General features: G+C 45.8%; 1 protein-coding gene across 7 annotated transcripts in view; it reads right to left on the bottom strand.

Moving 5' to 3' along the window:
• Window positions 1-6911: 6911 nt before the first annotated feature.
• Window positions 6912-21127, bottom strand: part of CAB39L (calcium binding protein 39 like) — a 60005-nt gene continuing 45789 nt past the window's right edge. For 6 of the 7 annotated variants that reach the window (XM_033514861.1, XM_015630161.3, XM_015630127.3 and 3 more), the window contains 4 exons: window positions 18275-18334; window positions 16666-16731; window positions 15902-16045; window positions 6912-8718 (listed from right to left, as the gene is read on the bottom strand). In XM_033514861.1, the coding sequence (XP_033370752.1) occupies window positions 8539-8718; window positions 15902-16045; window positions 16666-16731; window positions 18275-18334 (450 nt within the window). In that variant the 3' untranslated portion in view covers window positions 6912-8538. The remainder of the gene's footprint in view (window positions 8719-15901; window positions 16046-16665; window positions 16732-18274; window positions 18335-21127) is intronic. The other variant, XM_015630152.3, reaches the window with a different exon arrangement.

The following is a 21127-nucleotide window of genomic DNA, read 5'->3' on the forward strand; positions in this document are numbered from 1 at the left end:
CCTGTATGGGCGCACTGCAGAGCAGAGCAGGATCACTGTGGTGACGGGGGCGAGAACGGTGCCAGTCCGCAGTGCGCCTGTAGGGCAGCGGGGCAGCAGCTGTATCCAGTGAGTGATGCTGGGGCGCTGGCCCACCAGGGGTTTCACTTCCACCTGCTTCCAGCCCAGGCATTTGGAGTGAGGGCCTAATAGCCAGTGGAGTGCATGGTAGCTATTCCTACAGTTTGTTTTCCTGTTAAGCTGAAAGAAATCCACTCAGTGCCCTCCAAGGCTGGCTCATGTCACAGAGCCACATAGAGTAAGTGGGGACAGATGGGAGATGCATTTCAGAAGTGCTCTTGAACTGCAACATCATCATAGACCACAGTGAGCAGTTAGTGGGACACAGCCGGGCTGGCAAAGGGACAGGCTTCCCAGAGCCATGTTTAATGTGGGGACTACTCTGAAGAGCTTTGTAGTCCTCTAAATAGGTTTTCTTTGTTTCAGCCATTGTGCCTGCAAACCAGACCCCAAATATCTGGCTTTAATTTTCTGGATCCAATAAGTGACATTGGTTGGAGAATAGGAAAGCAAAGAAGGCTGATGGTATGTGCTGTTTTCAAATAGATCTGGGTCACTGTTATATTTGATTTGTGTGGCAAGGTTTTGGTAGTGGGTGGCTTCTGGGGTTGGTCCTATGAGATGCTTCCAGAAGTTTTGCCCATATCTGACAGATCCAATGCCAGCCAGCTCCAGGACGGATGAACCTCTGACCAAAGCCAGGCTCATCAGCCACCACTATGGTGCCAGTGGGACAATAGATTGAAGAAGTGGGGAAAAGCTGCGCAGTTGCAGCCAGAGAGAGAAGTGGGAATATGTGAGAGGAACGGCTCTGCAGACACCAGGTCAGGGGAGAAGGAGGGGCAGGAGGAGCTCTCGGCTGGAGCCGAGGTTCCCCGGCAGTCTGCGGTGCAGAGGTGGGGAGGCAGCTGTGCCCCGCAGCCCGGGGAGGGCCATAGGGGAGCGGAGGACTCCACGCTGGAGCGGGTGAATGCCGGAGGAGGCGGTGACCCCGTGGGAAGCCCGTGCTGGAGCAGGCTCCTGGCAGCATCTGTGGGGAGGCAGCGGGGAGAGGAGCCCCTCCGGAGCAGGTTTGCTGGCAGGACTCGGGACCCACAGTGGAGCAGTTCATGAAGAACTGCAGCCCGAGGGAAGGATGCGTGTTGGACAAGTTCATGGAGGACGGTCCTCCACACCTCCTCCCCACGGTGGAACAGGGGAAGAGTGTGAGGAGTCCCCTCCCTGAGGAGGAAGGAGCGGCAGAGACCGAAGTGTGGTGACTGACCACAGTTCCCATTCCTCTTCCCCCTGTGCTGCTGGAGGGGAGAAGGCAGACGATTCGGGAGTGAAGTTGAGCCCAAGAAGAAGAGAGGAGAAAGGCGAAGTTGTTCTAAGATGTGCCATTTTCTCATTACCCTGCTCAGATTTGATTGGCAGTAAATTAAATTAATTTCCCCAGCGCGGCCGCCCCCGCCGGCACAGAAAGGCCGGGAGAGGGCGCCGTTGGCAGGGAAATGCCAGCCCGGGAAGCGGGATCCACGGGCTGCCGGGCTCCACCGGGATGCCGGCACTCGCCGCCTGCCGGGCTTCGGCCCAGGAGCCGCTCCAGCACTCGTGTGCCACATAAAATTTATATTGTATTATCTACATGTCTTATACGAGTGCAACAAATGTCCTAGGGTTGGGTGTGTAAATATAGTGAGGCCACACTCTTTCCAGTGGATCCCAGTGACAGGAGCACGGGGCAACACGTACGCATGAAACACAGGGAGTTCCATCTGAATATGAGGGGAAAATTCTGTGTTGTGAGGGTGACAGAGCACTGGAATAGATTGTCCAGATAGGCTGTGGAGTCTGCTTCCCTGGAGACACTCAAAACCCAAAAACTGCACTTGGTGCAGTCCTCTGCAACCTGTTTCTGCTCTAGCAGATGGGTTGGACAGGGTAGTCCCCACAGGTCCCTTCCAACCCCAACTACTCCATGATTCTGTGGTTGTGACCAGTACCCAGAGAGTCCTGCTGCTGCAGATAGAACAAGACAATGGTGTGCTGATGCTCATTGTAAATGTCAGAACACTCAAGGCAGCTCAAAGCTCAAATGTGAAGAAAAATCTTGGCTGGCACTTATGCTGTGTAAGGTAAAAGGCCTTCTCACTTGGCATGCAGCAGCACAGGCCTCACCATGCTTGGGCTGGGAACAGACATGCAGAAGAAAATGCTGAGTATGGCTTTTTCCCTGGGGTATTTTGCAGTGTGACATTTACCTTCTGCACCCCAAGTATCAGCTGTGTGTACAGAAAATTTTCCACTTGGATTTCCTGGGGAGCCAGCCTCTGTCTCAGGACTGGGTGGCTTCCTGTAGCTACTGGACCATTGTTAGAGGGATGGGGTCTGTTCCAGCTTCAACGTGTTCCTCAGTGGCACAAGACTGGTATACTAACAACTAAGCCAGACTTTCCTCCTTCTTTGCCTTCATTGCTCAACTATCTGCGCTTTGGCTCCAGTGAGGTCACCTTACTGCTTTGCCAGTAAATTTTCCTCCAGGGCAGCTAAATTTCTAATTTGGAGGAAAAACAAGGGGTTGAAGAAATGTGGAGAAACCATGAAGCACTTGAACAATAACTTCAGCAAGGGCCAGGCCTTAGGTATGTATCACACAGCTGCCAGCACAGACACATTTCCTCTTCATCAGAGTTATTTCAGAACTACCTGGAAGAAGTATGTAAGATTGTGTGAATTCCAGTGCATTCATCTTCATTTGGTCTTTCATTCCTACTGTGGGGCAAGACAGATTTAGCTAGAGAAAACAAAAGCCAGCAGGAAGCAGAGGAGCTTAACTGCATGGCTAGAAGTGATATGTATTAGCAGGAGACCTGGGTCTTTTGTTGGAAGGAACATATGTCTCTCCTCCCTCTGCAATGCCTTCTGTCCCCTGGGACATCCTGCTTTCTTGCCTGCTAGTCCCCAGTGTCACTTTCCTTTGAGCCTTTGACAGGAAGCCTGTCAGCCCACAAGAAGAACCTGCTCTGTGCTATGAGCTAATTGTGGCTCTGCCCTTGACATTCCTTGGGCCACAAGGCGAGTTCATCTGTGAATATAAATTTTCCCCCACACCCAGCTTTAAAATGGGGACGAGATGCCTTTCTCCACTTCTCCCATGGGGTTTCAAGAGCTCTGCTCCTTGCAGGCTCCCACTTGTCCCAGGCACACAGAATCTGTTGGGCATCTGACCATCTGCCTGAGCAAAGACAGGGTTTGTTTGCTCCCTGCTGGCTGCCGGGGCAGGGCTGTGCCGGGGTGTGCCCAAAAGCCAACCCTGGCTGCATGTTTGCACAAACAGATGCAGCGGGCTCTGCTTTGACTACGGTATTTTTAAATCCACTCCGAATGCTTGTCAAGCCAGCTGTTCTACAAGGGAGTTGAAGGGCATTGCCAAAGCTGAGCGTCAGTAGAGGCAACGTACCCAGCAATTTGGAAATAAAGGGCCTCTATTCCTAAGAGTTGAGTAAGGCACTTCATGGCCCTAAAGACAAGGTTCTGTCTTCTCCGTGCACTCAGGAGAAATTATTCACTGCCAGACTGGTAGGTCTCCCCAGGAGAGCTGCTTTGGGGATTTGGGTGGATTTTGTTTCTTTAACTGTGAGGAGCTGGGCTATGATGCCATGACTGGGTTGGTGTCTGTCATGCAGCCAAAAAACTGTTCCTACCTGTCACCTTGGTAGTCAGGTCCTGGTTGTTTCCAACTCCTTGTCAAAGCGCAACATGCTGGAGGTGTCTGCTGGCACACTGTGGCTGTTAAAATACACAGGCTACATTTTTGGCCATGGGACACTGACATTTGGAAATTTCATTCCCAAATCTGTGCTTGGGGGGGAGGTTCTGAAGAAAAGCATTCACTATACCATGGCCCTTGTGGGCATCACTGCCAACGTGCAAAACTGGTACACGGGGGGAGGGAGGAGGTTGAGACCGTGTGGGACACCTGGCCATGCCTGATGTGCCACGCCACAGCAGGGGCTGCAGCCTCACAGACAGCGAGGGCACTGCGGGGCTTTCCTGGGCCACTGCTCAGCAGCAAAGCCCTCCCAGCGGCTGCCAGTGCCGGCAGGGCCATGGAAACAGCCGCGGGGCTCTTGTAGCAGCGACGGGGACATTGTCTCACAGGATGTGCTGGCACCCCACCCGTCCCTGTCCCCAGTGCGCCGTCATTGCTGCCAGGTGGGGGGTGCCAGGTGGCTGGCGCGACACCCCCCGACACAGGCTGTCCCCTGCTGCCACTCAGTGCGACACAGCCTGAGGTGGGAAAGGTTATTTTTACCCTTTTTGGAAAGCCCCTCGCAACCAATGCCACAGGAAGGGGGTGGGTGGTTTAATTGTTTTTCCTCCTCTCCCATTCCTGGAAAGAGAGGCCAGCTCAAGGCAGGCGCTGTGGAGCAGGATCATGAGTCAGGAGGGCTGGGCTCACCGCCTGCCTCTCCCTGGGGTTCTTGGGGGAGCTGGACCGAAGTCACAGCCCTGTCAGACACTTGGCTTAGAGCTGAACCACACAGCCAAAACTGTTAACCTTGTTTTGGGTTTCCCTTTAGCCTGATCCCATGTTGCCAGCGCAGCACCAGCTGTGCTCAGAGCTGGCTTGGGCTGCTAGTACCTTGTGGCCTTATACAACAGAACCTGAGGGACTGGAGCTTTTCCTAGAAGCAAGGCTTCCCTTCAGCATGGGCTGTGATGGCAGGTACTTTAGCTCCTTCTCTTCCCCATGCCACAGCAGCTCTTGCTTGCAGAATTGCCTCTCACCATGTGACTGCACCTCCCATTGGAGGCTCTGGGACACCTTGTACTCAGTCCATGGAAACCTGCATCTTTATGCAAGAACACTTAGTTAAGGAGTGGGAGAGTTACATACAATTCCCTTCTATGTCACAGAGACCAAAACCTGTATCCTGTCTTCCTCATAACAACTTTCACTGCTAGGCATAAGATGTTCTGCAGGAAGATGCTTTCAGCCAAAATGTTGAAGTGCTTCTGCTTCAGAAAGAGAAATTAAGCTTTTGAGAAAAACTTTAGAGAAAAAACTTCTCTACTGACCAACACCATTGCACCCCTTGCCTGGGTCCTCTTAGCCCTGCTCCGATTTCAAAAGCAAAAGCAAAGCACATGCCAGAGAACAAATGGGATCTGGATCTCCTCTCCCTCTTGTGAGTGCTGTTATCATTAGATAACAGCAGAGGCCCAAGTCATTCTTTCCTTTTCATCTGATCTTGTCTCTGGAGAATGCAGATTAAGAGGCTCAAGCGGTCTTAACGCCCACATTTGTGGAAGGCCAGAGTCCTTGGCCTCTCCCAGGTTCACACCTGCTGCTGTACACACCAGGACACTCTGGGGAGCCTGTGGCTGCTTCTAATCAGATTTTCCTGATTTCGGCACAAGCTGCCCAAATCCCATAACAGAAGCTTATGGTTCAAAGATTCCTGACTCTTTGCTGTATCAAATAAGGTTTGACATTGCAGGATCGTACATCGTATGTTGGCAGAGATTCATTCCTGCAATCCAAACCCCCTGAATGCTGTGTGCAGAATGGAATGGAGAGGCTTCCTCCAGCTTCTTTATCTTTCCAGTTTACAATCTTCTTTCCTGCCTTCACTCTGACGAACCACGTCCTGTGATGAACACAGCCCCCTCAGACAGTAATTTCAGATAAATTGTGAGATCCTGATGGGAACATTCCCTTAGGCAGAAGAACCACCTTGACTGAATTCACCAAAGGAAATTGGGAGTTCTGTCATTTTTTCAAAGTCACATTAGAAAAGACCTCATTTTCATTTAGTTAGGGATCTTTCCCCACCTGCTGTGAAATATTACTATGGTGCTTAATTTCATCTTCACCAATTTTTATGTTTTTTATTCTTTCAAAGATCTAAGCAAGCTGAGCTTGAGGAAAACTCTACTTTGAGTTGTGTTATCTACTGCAGGACCAATTTCTGGTAAGACAAGCTGCAAGGGCCCTGGTATATGCTATTTTACTTGTAACACCACTTCTTCTCCCTGCCACCCTTACAGACACACACAGATGCCCTTTTTCACAAGCCATCCTTACCACTTACTTTCTCATGTGGTCCAAAGACTTCTTGCCATGGACTTCTTGCCCTTCCTTCGCAGCGCCAGGCCCATCCCTGTTCCCTGTTGGTCTGACACATCTCTCTCTGCCTATGCAGACACCAGGGTGTAACCCCACTCCTCATGTTACCACCAGGTTTGGATCTCTTCAGGTGCTCCTCTGTGTCCAGACCATGCAGACAAAGCTCTCACAGCATGATCCCTTATAGACTCTCTGAGCGCCTCTGTATGGGTCATGCTCACTTTGTCAAGGGCAGGCATTCCCCAGCAACACACCATGAGACACTTTTTCCTAGCACTGGCTGGAATCCCGATGTTCTCATGTGACTCCAGAGGCTGAGGCAATGGACACGTGTCTTTGTGTTAATCCGGCCCTGGAGACCAGCCCCACCCCAGGAGCTCAGAATACAGCCAAGCACCCTTTGGATCCAGGCTCCAAATCTCAGAGGATCAGACTAAAAATGACTGGCTCTGAGGACTGCGAGACACTTCCCTTATCAACCTGCAAGTGACTGCTGCCAGGAAACACCACCTACAGAGTGGGGGTGAGGCTCATGGCCAGACTAAGCTGGGCTGGGGTTGCCAGACCCCTGCCAGCCAGAGCTGCAGAGGTGATGCTTCAGAGAGCATTGGCTCTGAAGGCAGTGCTCATCCCTCTCCATCTGCTGAAACCAGCTGGCAAAGGAGAGAAGGAATTTAGCACTGTAGAATCTGGCTATCCAGAAAGGCAAAAGAGAAAAAAAACCCAGAGACAGAAATAAAGAGTGATCAGTAATCATGCCTTTAATAGCTTGTAAATATACTTTTTTTTTTAATTCCAGGCAACTAAGATGTACATTTGTTGTATCTGACATCTTAAAAAAAAAAAAAAAGAGACCACAATCTGTTCTGTTTCTTCCCTTTTCTAAAGCACATAAATAAAAGTGTCAGTTACCTCAATACACAACAGTTCAATGAAAGAAAGGGGCTAAGGGGCTTGTTCTGTTTTTACAATTCAGTGTCACCTGTTATCTGAAGCATTAGCTAGAGTTTTAGCTAGACAACTTTCTTATAGCAAATAGGAAAACTCAGAACTTAGGCTGTCCAGAAAAATTCAAGAAATTTCCACTCCCTGCTCTCAAACTCCACTTCCTAATAAAGCATCAGAGTAACATTCTCCTGTTAGAAAACAAAAGACCCCAAAAACTCTTCAAACACACCAGGGAAACACTGTCTGTACCATAGAGTTTAATAAACTCAAAACATTATTGGTGCAACAACCTCCTCTTCTACAACTTTAACACAGAACCTGAATTCATGTTAGGCTGAGCAAGGACAGAAAATGCCAGACTATGGGTGGCCTTTGGTGCCTGGGGCTGCCCAGTGGCCTCCTGGGCAGATCTGGCTGAGGCCTTTTCATGATTCCCTTGCTGAACTCAGCTCAACCCCACCTTGCACAGCCAGGACCGGAATTCAGATGCAAGGACACTAAGGACCCTCCCCTTACGCTGGTGCTGAGGCTCAGCCCTTGTCACAATTCAGCCAAGTAGCTCTGGCTACCACCCAATATTCTTGACTATGGATGGTTTCCATAGGTGGGGATCCTTTATCGGCAATACAGCAAGGCCTTTGATGGGGGGGTTGCCTTTGCCTTTTCCCATTACAGGGCATGTGAGCACTGTGTACGTGGAGCTGCTCCTCATGAGATTGCCTGGGAGCTGGTAGGAAAAACCTGTGCTCTAGCACAAGATAAATCACACACAGAGAAATGGGAGTTAGGCAGAAACAGCTCGGATGGCTGATATATCCATCCGTTCCCTAGCACTGAATAGAAAATCTCTGATCTAGGGGAGAAAAAAAAAGATGGAAAGAACACAAAATGAAGCAAAGACGTGACCTTTACTGCTTTTCATCTTCCATAGTTTTGACTAAAGAACCTGACCTATAAGTGCAGCTAACTCCAGAGACCAGTGTACTCTTTCACAGTCTTGTGTGTGTGTGCAGTGCTAGAACCAAGTTACAACTACAGGTGTGAAGGAACAACGTCACAGTCCTCAGAAGACCTGCTCTGTGCCCTTGCCAGAGCTTGAGTTTGCTGATAAAGTTAAGCAAAGAAGTTCATTCTTCTTGAGCACAAAAAACCAATCTGTCAAACCAGCTTCTATCATAGAGAGATTCTAAACTGACATAAATAATTATAGTCTTGATTAAAAATAATATATTATTCTAGATTTTTGGTTTTTTAGTTCTCATGTAAAACCCCTATACTCTTGACATCTAGGAACAAAGACAAAATAAAAACCAGGCACTTGCTGTGCCTTCTCAAGCACTATTGTGGTGTTTAAGGGACACAGAGGAACTTAACAACTGAGAATAATGCCTACAGTGGAAAACAAGAGGTGTTCTTCACGCCGTTGGCTTTTTCAAGTCTCGGATTTGCTTAATCAGGTAGTTCTTCTCATCAGTGAATTGTTCGTCATCCGTCCTTTCTTTCTGGAAATTGCTCAGAAACTCAATTAGCTTGGGTTGGTTTTTCAACAGGATCTCCACAATAGGCTGTGTTTTGTTTGGACTGGCCACAAAAACCTAACATGCAAACAAAATCAGGCACAGACAGACAGCGAGGGGGTGGGGACAGAGAGAGATAGACAGAGAGAGAGAGAGAGAGAGAGAGAGAGAGAGAGAGAGAGATAGAGGAACATCAGTCACAACATCCCCATAAATTGCTTTCTAACGAGTCTGCTGAAGGCTGGCAGGCAGATACTCCACTGCTACACACCTTGTCCCAAGGCAGTCAGACAGGAGTTCAAACATGTTGGTTCAACAGAAAATTGAAGCAAAACTATGCCTGCGTGTGGTATCGCTTCCCTTTCATTTTGGTCTTTGGTGATAAAAACTTTTGACTGTAAACCCAGCTGTTGAGAGGGAGCTATCAATATTCTCAGCCTCTTCCCACCCACAAGACAAATACACAGAAATTAATTATCAGGAGAATGGAAAAGCTTTCTGTCAGTATTGATATCATTTCCATATTAAACCAGGCCTAAAATTAGATTTGCCAGCTTTGTTTTGGTTTTGAAAAGTATGTCAGAGGCCTCACTTCCCTCTGCCTAATCCATTCATGGGAGCATGGAAACTTACAGCAGCAGGAGCAGGAGGGTCATGGTGTGCCCAGCACCTCTGCAGCCTTTGCTGACCAGAGGAGGGTGGCAGTGCAGGAAGGTGACATGAGACACAGATGCTTACCTGGCACAGCCAGCTCAGCACCGTGGGCTTAGTGACCTTCTTCAATGCTGACTCTTTTTCCTGTAATCTCTAAATCTGCAGTTTTCCAGCTCTGAGTATGACCCCTCATGCCACAACACTGTTTCTTTAACATTTTCTCTGGGTTAAGCGCAACCCTAAGGCTGGTTGCAAAGGGCAGCAATGAAAGGCTCTTTTCAGGGACCTCGGGATGCCACAGAGCTGGGGCTGTGGGGATGTCAGTCAGGAGGGGCAGATGGGGCACAGGGCTGTGGTGGGAACACAAGTGTAGAGCACCCCAGCCACCCCAGGAGCAGCTCCCACATCTGGCTCACACCGAGGTTACCATGGCTGGTCAACAAACACCGCCTGAGCGCTTGTGCAACGACAGAAATAACTCCAGTTATTCTCTACCCGATGAGAAGAAATTAAGGATGGACAGAACTGGAAAGCATCCAGTTTCCCTCCAAGCCTGTCCAAACCAGAATGAAAACATCTGCTGACAGTACAGAAAGGCATGTTGCCCTGCCGAGCACAGGCAGCACCACCGCTGGCTCCCAATCGGGCTCTTCTGCAGGTCCCTTTGTCTCCCCTGAGGTTGTACCCACAGAAGAACCTGGGCCACATCCAGCTGCTCAGGGAGGAGCTGTGCTACCTGATGAGAATCACACACACTCTGTCCTGGGGGGCTGTGCTACAGCCTCTTGTCCCCAAGACAACACCTGGTAAAGGTGGGGCAGGGTTCAGACTGGACCCACCATTAGACTTCATACTCCAGAATCAGAGGATGTTATACAAGTGGTGGGAAAAGTGCCACATTGGGGGAACATGTGGAAGGAGTGGGGTTCAACACACACCAACAGTACCCCACTGAGTACTTCTGCCCAAAAAGGAACCTAGAAGTACTTTTTCATTTCACAAAGGTGAAGCAAAGCATCTGCTCTTAAACCCTGGCATCCTGATGCTAGAATAGTCTTAATCTCTGTCTATGCTTTTGTCTCCTCTGGATCCCTCCTCCTCAGATGCTCCTAGGAGTCCCTGCTGCAAGGTACTTTGCCCTCTGCTGTGCAGAAAGAGCTGCAACCTCTGCCATGCTAGGTAAACCCTCCCCGAATGTGCTACAGTTTTCCTTGATCTAGTGTCCAGGCCATGGCCAGTGACAGTACACTATCTACAGTTATACACACAGGCCTTCACCTTGTCCTTCTCTAATTACCCTGAGCTATCATCCTAAATGATTACTTTTTATTCCCCCTTGCCACCTAAAACTTCTCAAGTGCAGCACTAACAGCCTCCACTCCCAAGTATCCCTTCTGAGCAGCCACTTTCCTGCACAATGCCTGAAGTACTCACAGGGCAGCCCTGTACCAGGGACACATCTGCCTGTGCGTGGGATGGCCAGTTCACAGCTCTCACTTCACCTGAGGGACACTCAAAAGCTGATGCATCTGAGAGCAGCATCTCCTCCTTTGCAAATAACTTTAATACACTGATGTTGATGCATTTCCTCCCCTTAGACTGGAGGAAAAAGGGTTTGGGGATGTAATCAGAATGTACTTTACAGCTTTACAGTCCATGCTTTATCTAAGGAACATGAATCTTGAGATCTCCTGAGTATGAATGTTTGTCTCTGGAGGAGGCTGCAGCACTTCATGCTCTCAGCTGGAGCAGCCCCATGATGCAGCTTTCTGTGTGCTGACCTACAGCAGGTGATCATGCTGAGGGAAGACAGACACTTCCAGGATTTGGACTATGATAAGCCCCCAGTCATCAGGATGAGCTACCATGGGGCAAAGCAGGATGCAAGCCTACAGGCAGGGATTTACTAATCTTTATGAGAAATTTTTATTTTGGAGTTCAGTTCCCCCTTGGTGATGAGGTGAAGAAATCAAATGCACTGGCAGCACCCACATGCTCAGACATCATCTATGACACTGCAAATGGAAGGCACCAAAGAAGCCCTGACCTTGAAGTGCTGAACATCTTCCTTCAGTGAGTATTAGGCTTCCCTAATATTTGTCTGAAGGGTGACTCTCAAAATGAAGAAATCCAAATAATTCTTCTTATAAAAGCTCTCTGCTCTGCAAACAGAACTGGAAGGTTGGTGGTAAACCTAGTAAATAATATTTCATATTGGACCTACCACTGGTATTACCATAGCAAATAATAAAGAACTTAGTTTCATAGAAGCCATCACATCCTGTTTATCTTCCTGCTCAATTATTTATAGATTACAATCTTCCCCTTGCAAAACTGGCAAAGTGAACATTCAAACAAAGATCATCTCAACTGCCAGTCTTGCTCAGTGTCAACAGGGACTCGTAAAGAGAGAATGTTCAAGGACCAGAAAATTCCTGAAATGTTATTCAATACTTTGGCTAAGCAAACAAAATAAATTCTGCCAGTATCAACTGACCAGTTTCACAGAGCCCAGGAGTAGGACCACCACAAGACTTTTTGTCAGAAAAGGTCCCCCTCATTCAGAACTCTGCATTGGCATAGAGATGGCGATCAGTAAGAACAGAAACATTAATGCTATCTGGAACATTTCAACTAAAATGAAGTTGGATCAAACCACAGAGAACTTGGTGTCACCTGTGGTTTTATTATGAAAGGATATATGTTCTAGAGCACTAAATTCAGATAGATGAGAGAGACAAGAAACCCAAAATAAAGACAGCACCCATATAAAAAATCCAACTCTAAATATAACTGTCTCAAAACAGAGACAGCTCCCTTTCACGAGTATTTGCAAAAGGCCTGGAATGAAAATCAACTCCAAAGCTTCAAAAGTTGTCCAAAGTGGAACAGTTGTTACCTTCTCCATTAAAAGTCCTAATGTATTTCTGCAAACAAACATCAAAATTATTTGAGTATAAAATTTGACCTTATTTCCTTACAATTAGTAACCAGGCATTACCACCTTCTGGGGCAGGAGCAGAGCAAGAACAATTACAGGATGCTCCTGACTGAGTATTTTAGTATTTACTCTGGGGTCATGCATAATGTCACTGTCAGGACACTGCACACACAGAACACACACTGTTCATGCTGCTTCACATAACTCTTGCCCTTTAGATTATGCAGCTGAGAAGCAGAGAGGACACATCCCCACAAACAAGGCCTCAGCTTCATACCAAGAGCAAACCGTCAGTATGGTCAAATTATGTGAGGCCGTTTGAAGAGCAAGCTGCAGGAGGTAGCTTGTAATGTGCATGAAAGAGAATGGAAAAATGAAACTGAGGTCACAAAACACAGTGTACCCATTCTAATTTTAGATTTAAACAGTAAAATATATCTTGCTTAATGTCTCCTTAAGAGCAAGAAAGTCACATAATCCCAGCTCAGTGCTGCAGGGTGTTTTCCTCAAAATCAGCAAATTGTGAAATCCAAGAGAGCTGTTCCTACCCTTTGTTTGTGAATATGTGAGGTCAAAGGAATCCCTGCACCACGTTCACACACATCTGAAAGTTACAGCCTCCCCTACAGACAGGCAAACTCAGAGTAGGCTCCACTAGTGGAACACATCAAAAACCTGCCACAGGAGCTGGAGAGCCCTTCCCAATATTTGACCCCCGAAGTGAGCACGCTCAAGACTGGTCCTTCTCTCCACTGAAATCACTGCAGAGAAGAACCAGTGACTCTCAAAGCCTGCAACTCTAAGTGATCCCCTTGGATTATTATGAAGGAAGAGGGAAGGGGTGAGGTATGTTAGCTTTTCCTCATGATAAAATACTGGGTAATCCTTATGCATACATTTCCTGGGACATCCAATTTCACAAAGCAGCTGCAGGCCTTTAGGATGGTGCTGCAAGGCAGAAGGTCCATTTTTTTCAGGCAAAAGAAGAGACAGGGCTGAGTTAGGAGGAAGATCAGCCATCTCCTAAATGGAGAATGGAAAGAGGCACTGCAAGTGGGCACTCTGTCTTCATTTTCCCACTCACAGTAAGTTGGATGAATTACATATTCTCAGAGCTCGGGGGTATTGACATTTTCAGCCACAAAATGTTCCTCCAAAGTAAGTTTGCACTAGAAGTGCTCATCACTTTCATCTCTATCTTACAGTTTCAAATCTGCAATAATTAGAAATCGCCTCAGGGAGTAAGAGTCATAAGCCTTTTTTTGGGTCAGCTGGGGCATGGGAGTGTTGGAGTCTGGATGCTTACAAAACAAACACTTTTTCATTTAAACTGTGTCTAACTGGTGAAACATCTAAATCAGGTAATTTAAACCCAAATCTTTTGGCAGCTCAGACAGAGCAGCAAGTATTCACTTCTCAGCAGACCTTTGATTCCAAATCACTGTGGTTATTCTACTGTAATTTCAGCCAGGTCTGCATAGGTATTTTGCAAGCATAATTTAAAAATGCAGGCACAGTTTAAAATTTATGAGATTAGAAGCTGAGGACAAGGTTCCTCTCCCAGTAACATCAACATGGAATATTACAGATGACAAGAGAACCAGGCTGAGGGACATGAACCCAGAAACAGGAGGCAGGGACACTGCAGAACAGGGCACAAACAGCCAGTCTCTTAAATATGTAAGGATTTCAGTTGTCCTCAAGAAGTTAGAACTCAATTTAAGCAGTGAAATCAGAGGGAAAAGAGCTTCTCTGACCCTCTCTACAAAACTAATTCACAGTGCAATTTTCTGTAACAAACCCTGCAACAACCCTTCCTCCTGGAGAGGATCTGGGTATGTCCAGGGAACCCAAACCCTCAGTGAGGAGGATCCTAAAAGGGGAGCTGGTGCACCTCTACAGCTACTCTGTGGTGTGCTGCTGGTGGCTGTGAATGAACAACTTCCAGTTGATCAGGTTCTGCTCCGAGTCTGCAGCTGCCCCACAGGGAGCACAGTGTGTGAGGCAGTGTGAGGAATGCCATGGGAATACCTTGGCCCTGCTGAAATGCTGCTGACTGGTACCACCGGAGAAGACCAACAACACCCCACAGAGGTGTCCGAGGACAGGGTTTGGCCCTTTGGACTGAAGAAACACAACACCACTGCTGCTCATGGCTTGTTTTGCTGGTACTCCAAGCATTATGTTCACATGGCAGCAACTGCAAGTGGTCAAGAAAGGATGAGCCTGCAATATCCCCACTCCAACTGGAAATGGGATGTGACATAGTGGAAGAGAGGAGTGGGAAGGCAGACTGGGAAGAACAGCACTGTGTTATATGGTTGCACACGGGAATCCTTTTACATTATTCCAAGTTCTTTTGAATGACTCCTAAAAAAAGTGAAATCAGCCATTCCCAAGGCCTGGTCCATGCCTATCATTAATCCAGGAACAGCAACTCATGTCTTTCATAAATAAAAATCTTACATTTATTCAGAGAGCAGCTGAGAAACCCCAATCCTCCAATACCTTCTCCCCACTGGCATCTCAAAGGCTGCAAGTGTCTAGAACCAGACTGCCTGCTTATCTTGGAGCCACACACCTCCTGATAAGGAGGAGGAGGAGAAGTTACTCACAGTGCTTCAGTTGACTGGAGGAAGCCAGCAAGGGAACAGCTTACCAAGCTGCTTATTTCACACAAGGAATTTTCTTTTAATCCTCCTTGAAGCTTTTTTGGGTTTGGTTGTTTTTGTTTTTTTTATTTTAGAAAACTTAAAGATTTTTGGAGAAGCTGCACATTCTCTAAGTCTCCACAATGAAGATCTGAAAGCTTTTTTTCCAAATCAGAAATGGCATAAGTGCAAAACTCAACTAGTCACCCTGAATTTGTGGAGGGTGTTGTGACCTCTTTCCACAGTCCTTTGGTGTTATCTGGTATCTTTCTTAGCCAGCTTAGAAAAGGGATATCCTTAGAGGTTCAAAATTCCTCTTCTGGTAATAATTAACAACTCTATTTATAGTTTGAAATTAACATGTTCATTCCAAATTAGAGTTAGTTTTGCATAACAATCTTACCTTCTGTTCCAGAGCAAAGAACTCTTGTGATAGGAAAATGGTAAACTTCTAACTTAGTAACATTAATCATCATGAAAAAAGGGACACTGGTTGGGTCTGGCAATTGTTTAACACTGCATTAATGTCACTGCAAAATGATGAAAGGGTAAAATTCATTTCAAGCTCAGATTTACCAAACCTTTTTAATACCTTTAAAAGCATGTTGCTTTTGCACTGATGCCCAGCACACCTACTTTTAATCTTAAGATAGAGATTTAAGATTATTTTTTTATCTTTACCCAGAATCACATTGTAAAATGATCCAGGAGTGGGGAGAAGGTCCCCTGGATACTACCTGGAAGTTGTGTATTTTGCTACCTGTATTTCATGGCTACTTGACTGACTACCCCCAGCTCAAACCAAAATGACACTGCTTTAGGTCTCACCTGAAGGCAGGCAAACAGAAATCCGAGGTTGAGTGATAGAAACCTTTTCAATTATGACACTCAAACACTGCAAGTGACTGTAAACCCCAACCTTTGCCTTAATTTTCTGGACTTCTTCTTGCCCAGCTTGAAAGACACTTTTATGAGAAGAGAAAGTCTGCCACCTCTACAACTCATACTGGCTCACCTTGAACACATGGAATGCTTCAAACTGAATGTTGGGGCTTTTATCTCGCAGTAAGTTCATCATCAGCTTCAGGTTTTCTGGTTTGCTGATGTATTTCGTCATGATGGCGAAGTTGTGTCGGTCCAGAATCAGTTCACCCAGAAGCTGTAAGCACAATTAGAAAAAAACCCACATTTTTTTCAGTTCACCACATCATTTTTGAATGCAGAGAAAGCAGCAGCCTATTTCAATATTTGCTTAAGAGGTTTCAATGTCACTACCTTTAAAAAAAAAAAGAACTAGACTTCTTATCATGCAGTGGGTTACTTAATGCCCAATAATGCTCATCTCCTAAATACTACAGAGAGGGATTCTGCATATGGGCTGGTGTGAGCAGCTGGGATAAAAGCAAGTGTAGTGCAGCTGTTCCTCATTTCATTCCCATGTTATATTCACACCCCTCTGCTTCCATGTGCAGGCCATGTCACACTTGGTGCACCAGACAGAGACTTTCAAGTTCATTGTAACCCACATTCTGAACCAAAGCACAGATCTGAACTCAGAGGAGAGGTGACAGCGCTCGCTCCATAGAAATGGCCCAGTGCTTCTCCAAAGGTCCAGGAAAGAAAAGACACAGTGACCTCCTGTGCATTTCAGGAAGAGCATCACAAGCCCTTAGCTCTTTTTTTCAATAGAAAAATTGCTGCTCCATTGCCATTTATGTACCTTGATATTCTGCACAACACAGAGTACAAATTTAGGAGGAATGTGCTGAGAGACTTTACCTTCAAAGATTGTCTCTTTGTTACATAATTCTCAGAATGAAGGAGTTTTTCATAATCCTCAAAGATCTAGAGTAACAAGAAAACACAAATGCATCAGATTCATGTCCATCCTTTCTTCTCTTGGTCCTCCTCACCCCAGAGGAGCAGCAGAGGCTGCAGCAGTGCCACCCTCTAACACTTCACTGCAGTGTCAGGCCCAGCTGCTCTTGGCTTTTCTCTTTTCTCTTGGCTGGTTATCATGCACTGAATTAACGCCCAGGAACACTCCTCTTCCAAGTGCTGCAGAGGGGGAATACCACATATGGACTGGATGGAGCAAGGGCTGGTGTGAGCCAACTGGGATAGAAGTATGCCTGGACAGCCTTCTCCCACAGAAGGGTGACTCTGCTGCCAGGACATGTGAGTCCAGCACATAACATCCACTCACTCAGATCATGGTCATGCCTGGCTGCATGACTTAATACAAAATGGTGATGGGGCATCCCAAATGCTCCTTTTGTGAGGTGCCACCTCACCTGCCCTCAGCAGCCTCGCTCGTTAAAGCTCTTTGCCCAGGGAGGGTCACTAGGAGCAAAGTGTGTGCTGGCTGTTGCAGGGATGACCAAGGGGATCTTGTGCTCAGGAAGACTGAGAGAGAAGGCTGCAGTATCTTCAAACCATCTACCCAAGAAGTGGGCAAAATCAACAATGCTGTCCAATAGTCACCAAAAAAAAACAAAACATAACAGCTCGCTTAGGCAACTGATACTTAAAAATTTAAAATGTCATATAAATGTAGAATGGGGAGTGTTCCAGTGCAGTGCTTCAGTATTAAGAGAAAAGATTAGCAGAGACACTTATTTTGCTCCAGCTAAGCTGCATTAGTGACTCAGCAATAATAAGCCTGCTCTTTATTTAACCTTTTTGGTAATCAGAATGAAAGAAATTTGTCTTTTCATTTTGGCAATGAAATAAAGAATACCTCAAGTAACACGAAAACATAACCCACAGTCTAATTCCATGATCTGTATCAATCCAATTTTAGTTGAATCCAATGGAATTTTTCTGACCCACATTTGGTCCAAAAGGGAGCCAAAAAATCAAAATGAAAAACAGCAACTAACTAAGGGACTAATTGCCTTAGGAAGATAATAGGAATACTCTGACCTCAGTTCCTCATTAGGTAAATGTAACTTCCAGTAATGCCAGAACTTGTTTCAGTAACTCTTCTCCTCTGTCCCAAAGTACAACAAATAACACTGGTATGGCCCTGTCGGTGCTGGGGTATCACAAAACTCTTTAAAACCATGCACAAGTTTTCTCCCATGATCTGTTCACACAGGAAGTTTCAGTTCCATTCACACTTGAGGAGATCCAATGCACGTAGCGAGGAGTAAAACTTGCTCTTAACCTATGAGTTCTCCTGAAACCTTGGTGTTTGTCCCCAGGTGTGGGCAGAGAGGATATCTGCATTTCACAGGCCAGGCTTGGATTCTGCTCCACTACAAAGCAGTGTTTGATTTTGCAGTTCTGTGTGAGGAGTTTATGCAGAGCAGGAAACCACCTGCACATTTTTTTCCAGCCAAGCCAGAACAGATTTTTTAAAAAGACTTTTAGCGTTGATACTTACTACATCATAATTTTGTTCCAGAAATTCTGCCACCAACAATTTGTGTCGTGTTAACAGGTCCTGGGGAAGAACAGAGAAAAAGGTTACCTGAGAGAGCGAGTGCCTTTCATTGTCCCTTGATTCTCAAATGTATTTCAGCACTTTTGACCAGAAGGCATTTACAACATAATTTCCATAGACAACGTTGCATTCATTATGTGTATAGTAGGACTTTAGGGAGAACTCAGTTAATTAACGCTAACAGAATCAATATAGAGCTATTCTAATACTCTTTCTTTTTATTCCTGTTTCCCTCCCACCTTTTCTTGTTGTTGATAGGTCACAGTGCACAGTATTCACATTAAACAGGGATGGGGAAAAGGAAGAAATTAAATTAATCCTTTATAGAGGATGAGCTATGGTCTCCAAGCCAAAAGTGATCCACATGCTACCCCACAGCTGGGAATGATGCTAAGCCAGAACTGCTATTGCTCATCTCCAAGAATACAACAAGGAAAACTCAAATTCAACCACTTTATATACATTCAACAATGTAATAAGGAAAGCTAGGCACCAGCCTAATCTAAGCCATCCAGGCTCCCTCCATCTCCACTCCCTTCCCTGGAAGGAGTCCCAGGTAAGTGGGATGAGTCCCTTCTGTAGAGCTTTTCCTACCCAAGGTTCACTTTCTGACACAAAGCAGTAATGGACCTTTCAGACAGCTGGACAGACTGCCTCCCATTCCAGAAGGCAAACAAATCTAAACTTAAATTAAAAGAACCTTTCCCACAGAATGGGGATGCTGGTACTCAGTGACAGAGTTGCAAATGTTCAGCTCCACAAGAAACTGAGTCTTTCAGCTGGATGAATAGCTACAAAATGAGTGGCCAGTGTGAGACATTTAAGTATGATTTTTATCTTAGTGGTTCTTTTAAAACATAACATTGATCAGAAGAGATGCCTGATGAAGTCCATTCAATCTGGTATTTTTCAGTGAATCACTTTCTGCTTTTTTTCATAATCTTGTTCTTGGTTTCCCTACCCAGGCAGAGACTGAAGCTGATGAGGAGCTCTAGCAGATGGACAGACACATCCTCCCAGATAAAAGAAATCCTTCACATACTAATCCTTTAATTTATTTTTACCATCAATTATAAGAGGAAAGCAGAGAGTTATAAAATCCAGTGCCTGATTTAAATACATCCCTTCATTTAGCAGAACTGCAGTGACAGCAGTTTTAAAGGCTGAGTGAAACACGTGATTCAGAAGCTTTTGTGCAGGGCACTTAAAGGCAAGTATAAGTCCTTCAATAGGGGGCACAAATGAAATATAATCCAAAATGAGTTTTTCACAGGAAATAAAAAGCAAGCTTCCTCCACAAGGAAGTGTGGAGCAGCAGCATTCAGCCAGCCTGTTCCAGCTGCTGTTTGCACCCTCCACACCCAGCTTATACCTTGAAATACAAGCCCTCTTCATTTTTAACAGCTCTGTCTCCTCTCTGCAGTGCACCTGGATAACTTTAATTAAGAAGTACATCTCCAGATCATCAAAAGTTCCAGTGCTTCCCTACTATAAATATCCTCAGACTTTAATGCACATTTAATTAAGCCCTCCTCTGGTGCATAGACTATCCAAGGCTTTCAGCTCAGAACCAGACACCCTCGTGGCAACTGCAAATGCAACATGGGGACAACAGAAACGAAAAACATGAGTTCAGTAATCCAGCCAGCAAACAATCACAGCACTTATTTTTCCAGTATTAGAAATGAGGTAGCTCCAAATTTCATGATTCAATCACTTCCACATCACTTCTTGCTGTTCCAGCTATTCAGAGTAACAGACAAACAGGAGATGAGATGAGATGAGATGAGTAGTTGGTTTATTTCCAGAACTGACCATGTATCAGGTGCTAAGAGGCAATTTCAAAAAAATCTAAAAATGTCGTTTATATATTTCCCCCAAGCATTTTAAAAGGCGATTTCTGTCCTTTGTCTGAGGATGAACTGCCCTCATACTCCTCTCTTTCCAGTGCATATGAGGATGTAGAATCCTATTTTTAAATCCTGCTAAAAATACACTCCGTTCACAGGGGACAGAAGCACATTCTACAGCTGTAGATCTGTGAACAACATCCACCCCTCTTTTTTTGGGAGGGCTGTAACAGCCTACAGTCCCTGCCACAGCTTAATTCACCCTTGTCTCCCCATCCTGCCTCCTGGCTGGGGTGAAGACTGTCCATCACCACCAACACACTCTGCTGTCCTGATCAAAGTAGGACTTTCGGAGAAGATGCAAATCTCTTCTGTCAAGCTGGGAACTGAGTCCAGGAGCACTTTTTCTGACCAGAGACAAATATTCTTCTGAGCATAGAGTAAAGCACCAGAAACAGAAGATTTAAATATCTCAGTTACGTTTCATTTTTATACCTTGCCTGTGTTTTTGTGCTACTTTGAATTTCATAACCTTTACCTAATGGACACCACAACAATGAAAACTTAAAATAAGGGAAAGATGCTGCAACTGATTAAGGGGTGATTTGAATTGCTAATCCTGCTCAAGTCATTACTGAAGAATGCAATGTTATCTCCATTATGCAAATCCTTATCCCATTCAGTAGGTTTGTAAACACCAGCAAAAAGACAGGTTTCAGTGTATATAGAATCACAGAGCTGAGCTCTAACATGCCTTACAATTACTCCTGAGGTCTATCTAATCATGTTTCTAATTAGCTTTGAAAGGAAAGAATAAACAATGTGTTTCCATGACAGCAGGGAGCTCAGTGATAGAAGAAAAAAAGGAGTCACATCTATATTTAGAAGAGTCTTTAACTAAAAAGATTTTCCCTCAGCTTTCTTAAGCTGTTTTTCAGAAATA

This window comes from Parus major, chromosome 1 (genome assembly GCF_001522545.3).
Source record: "Parus major isolate Abel chromosome 1, Parus_major1.1, whole genome shotgun sequence".
NCBI classification, from domain to species: Eukaryota; Metazoa; Chordata; class Aves; order Passeriformes; family Paridae; genus Parus; species Parus major.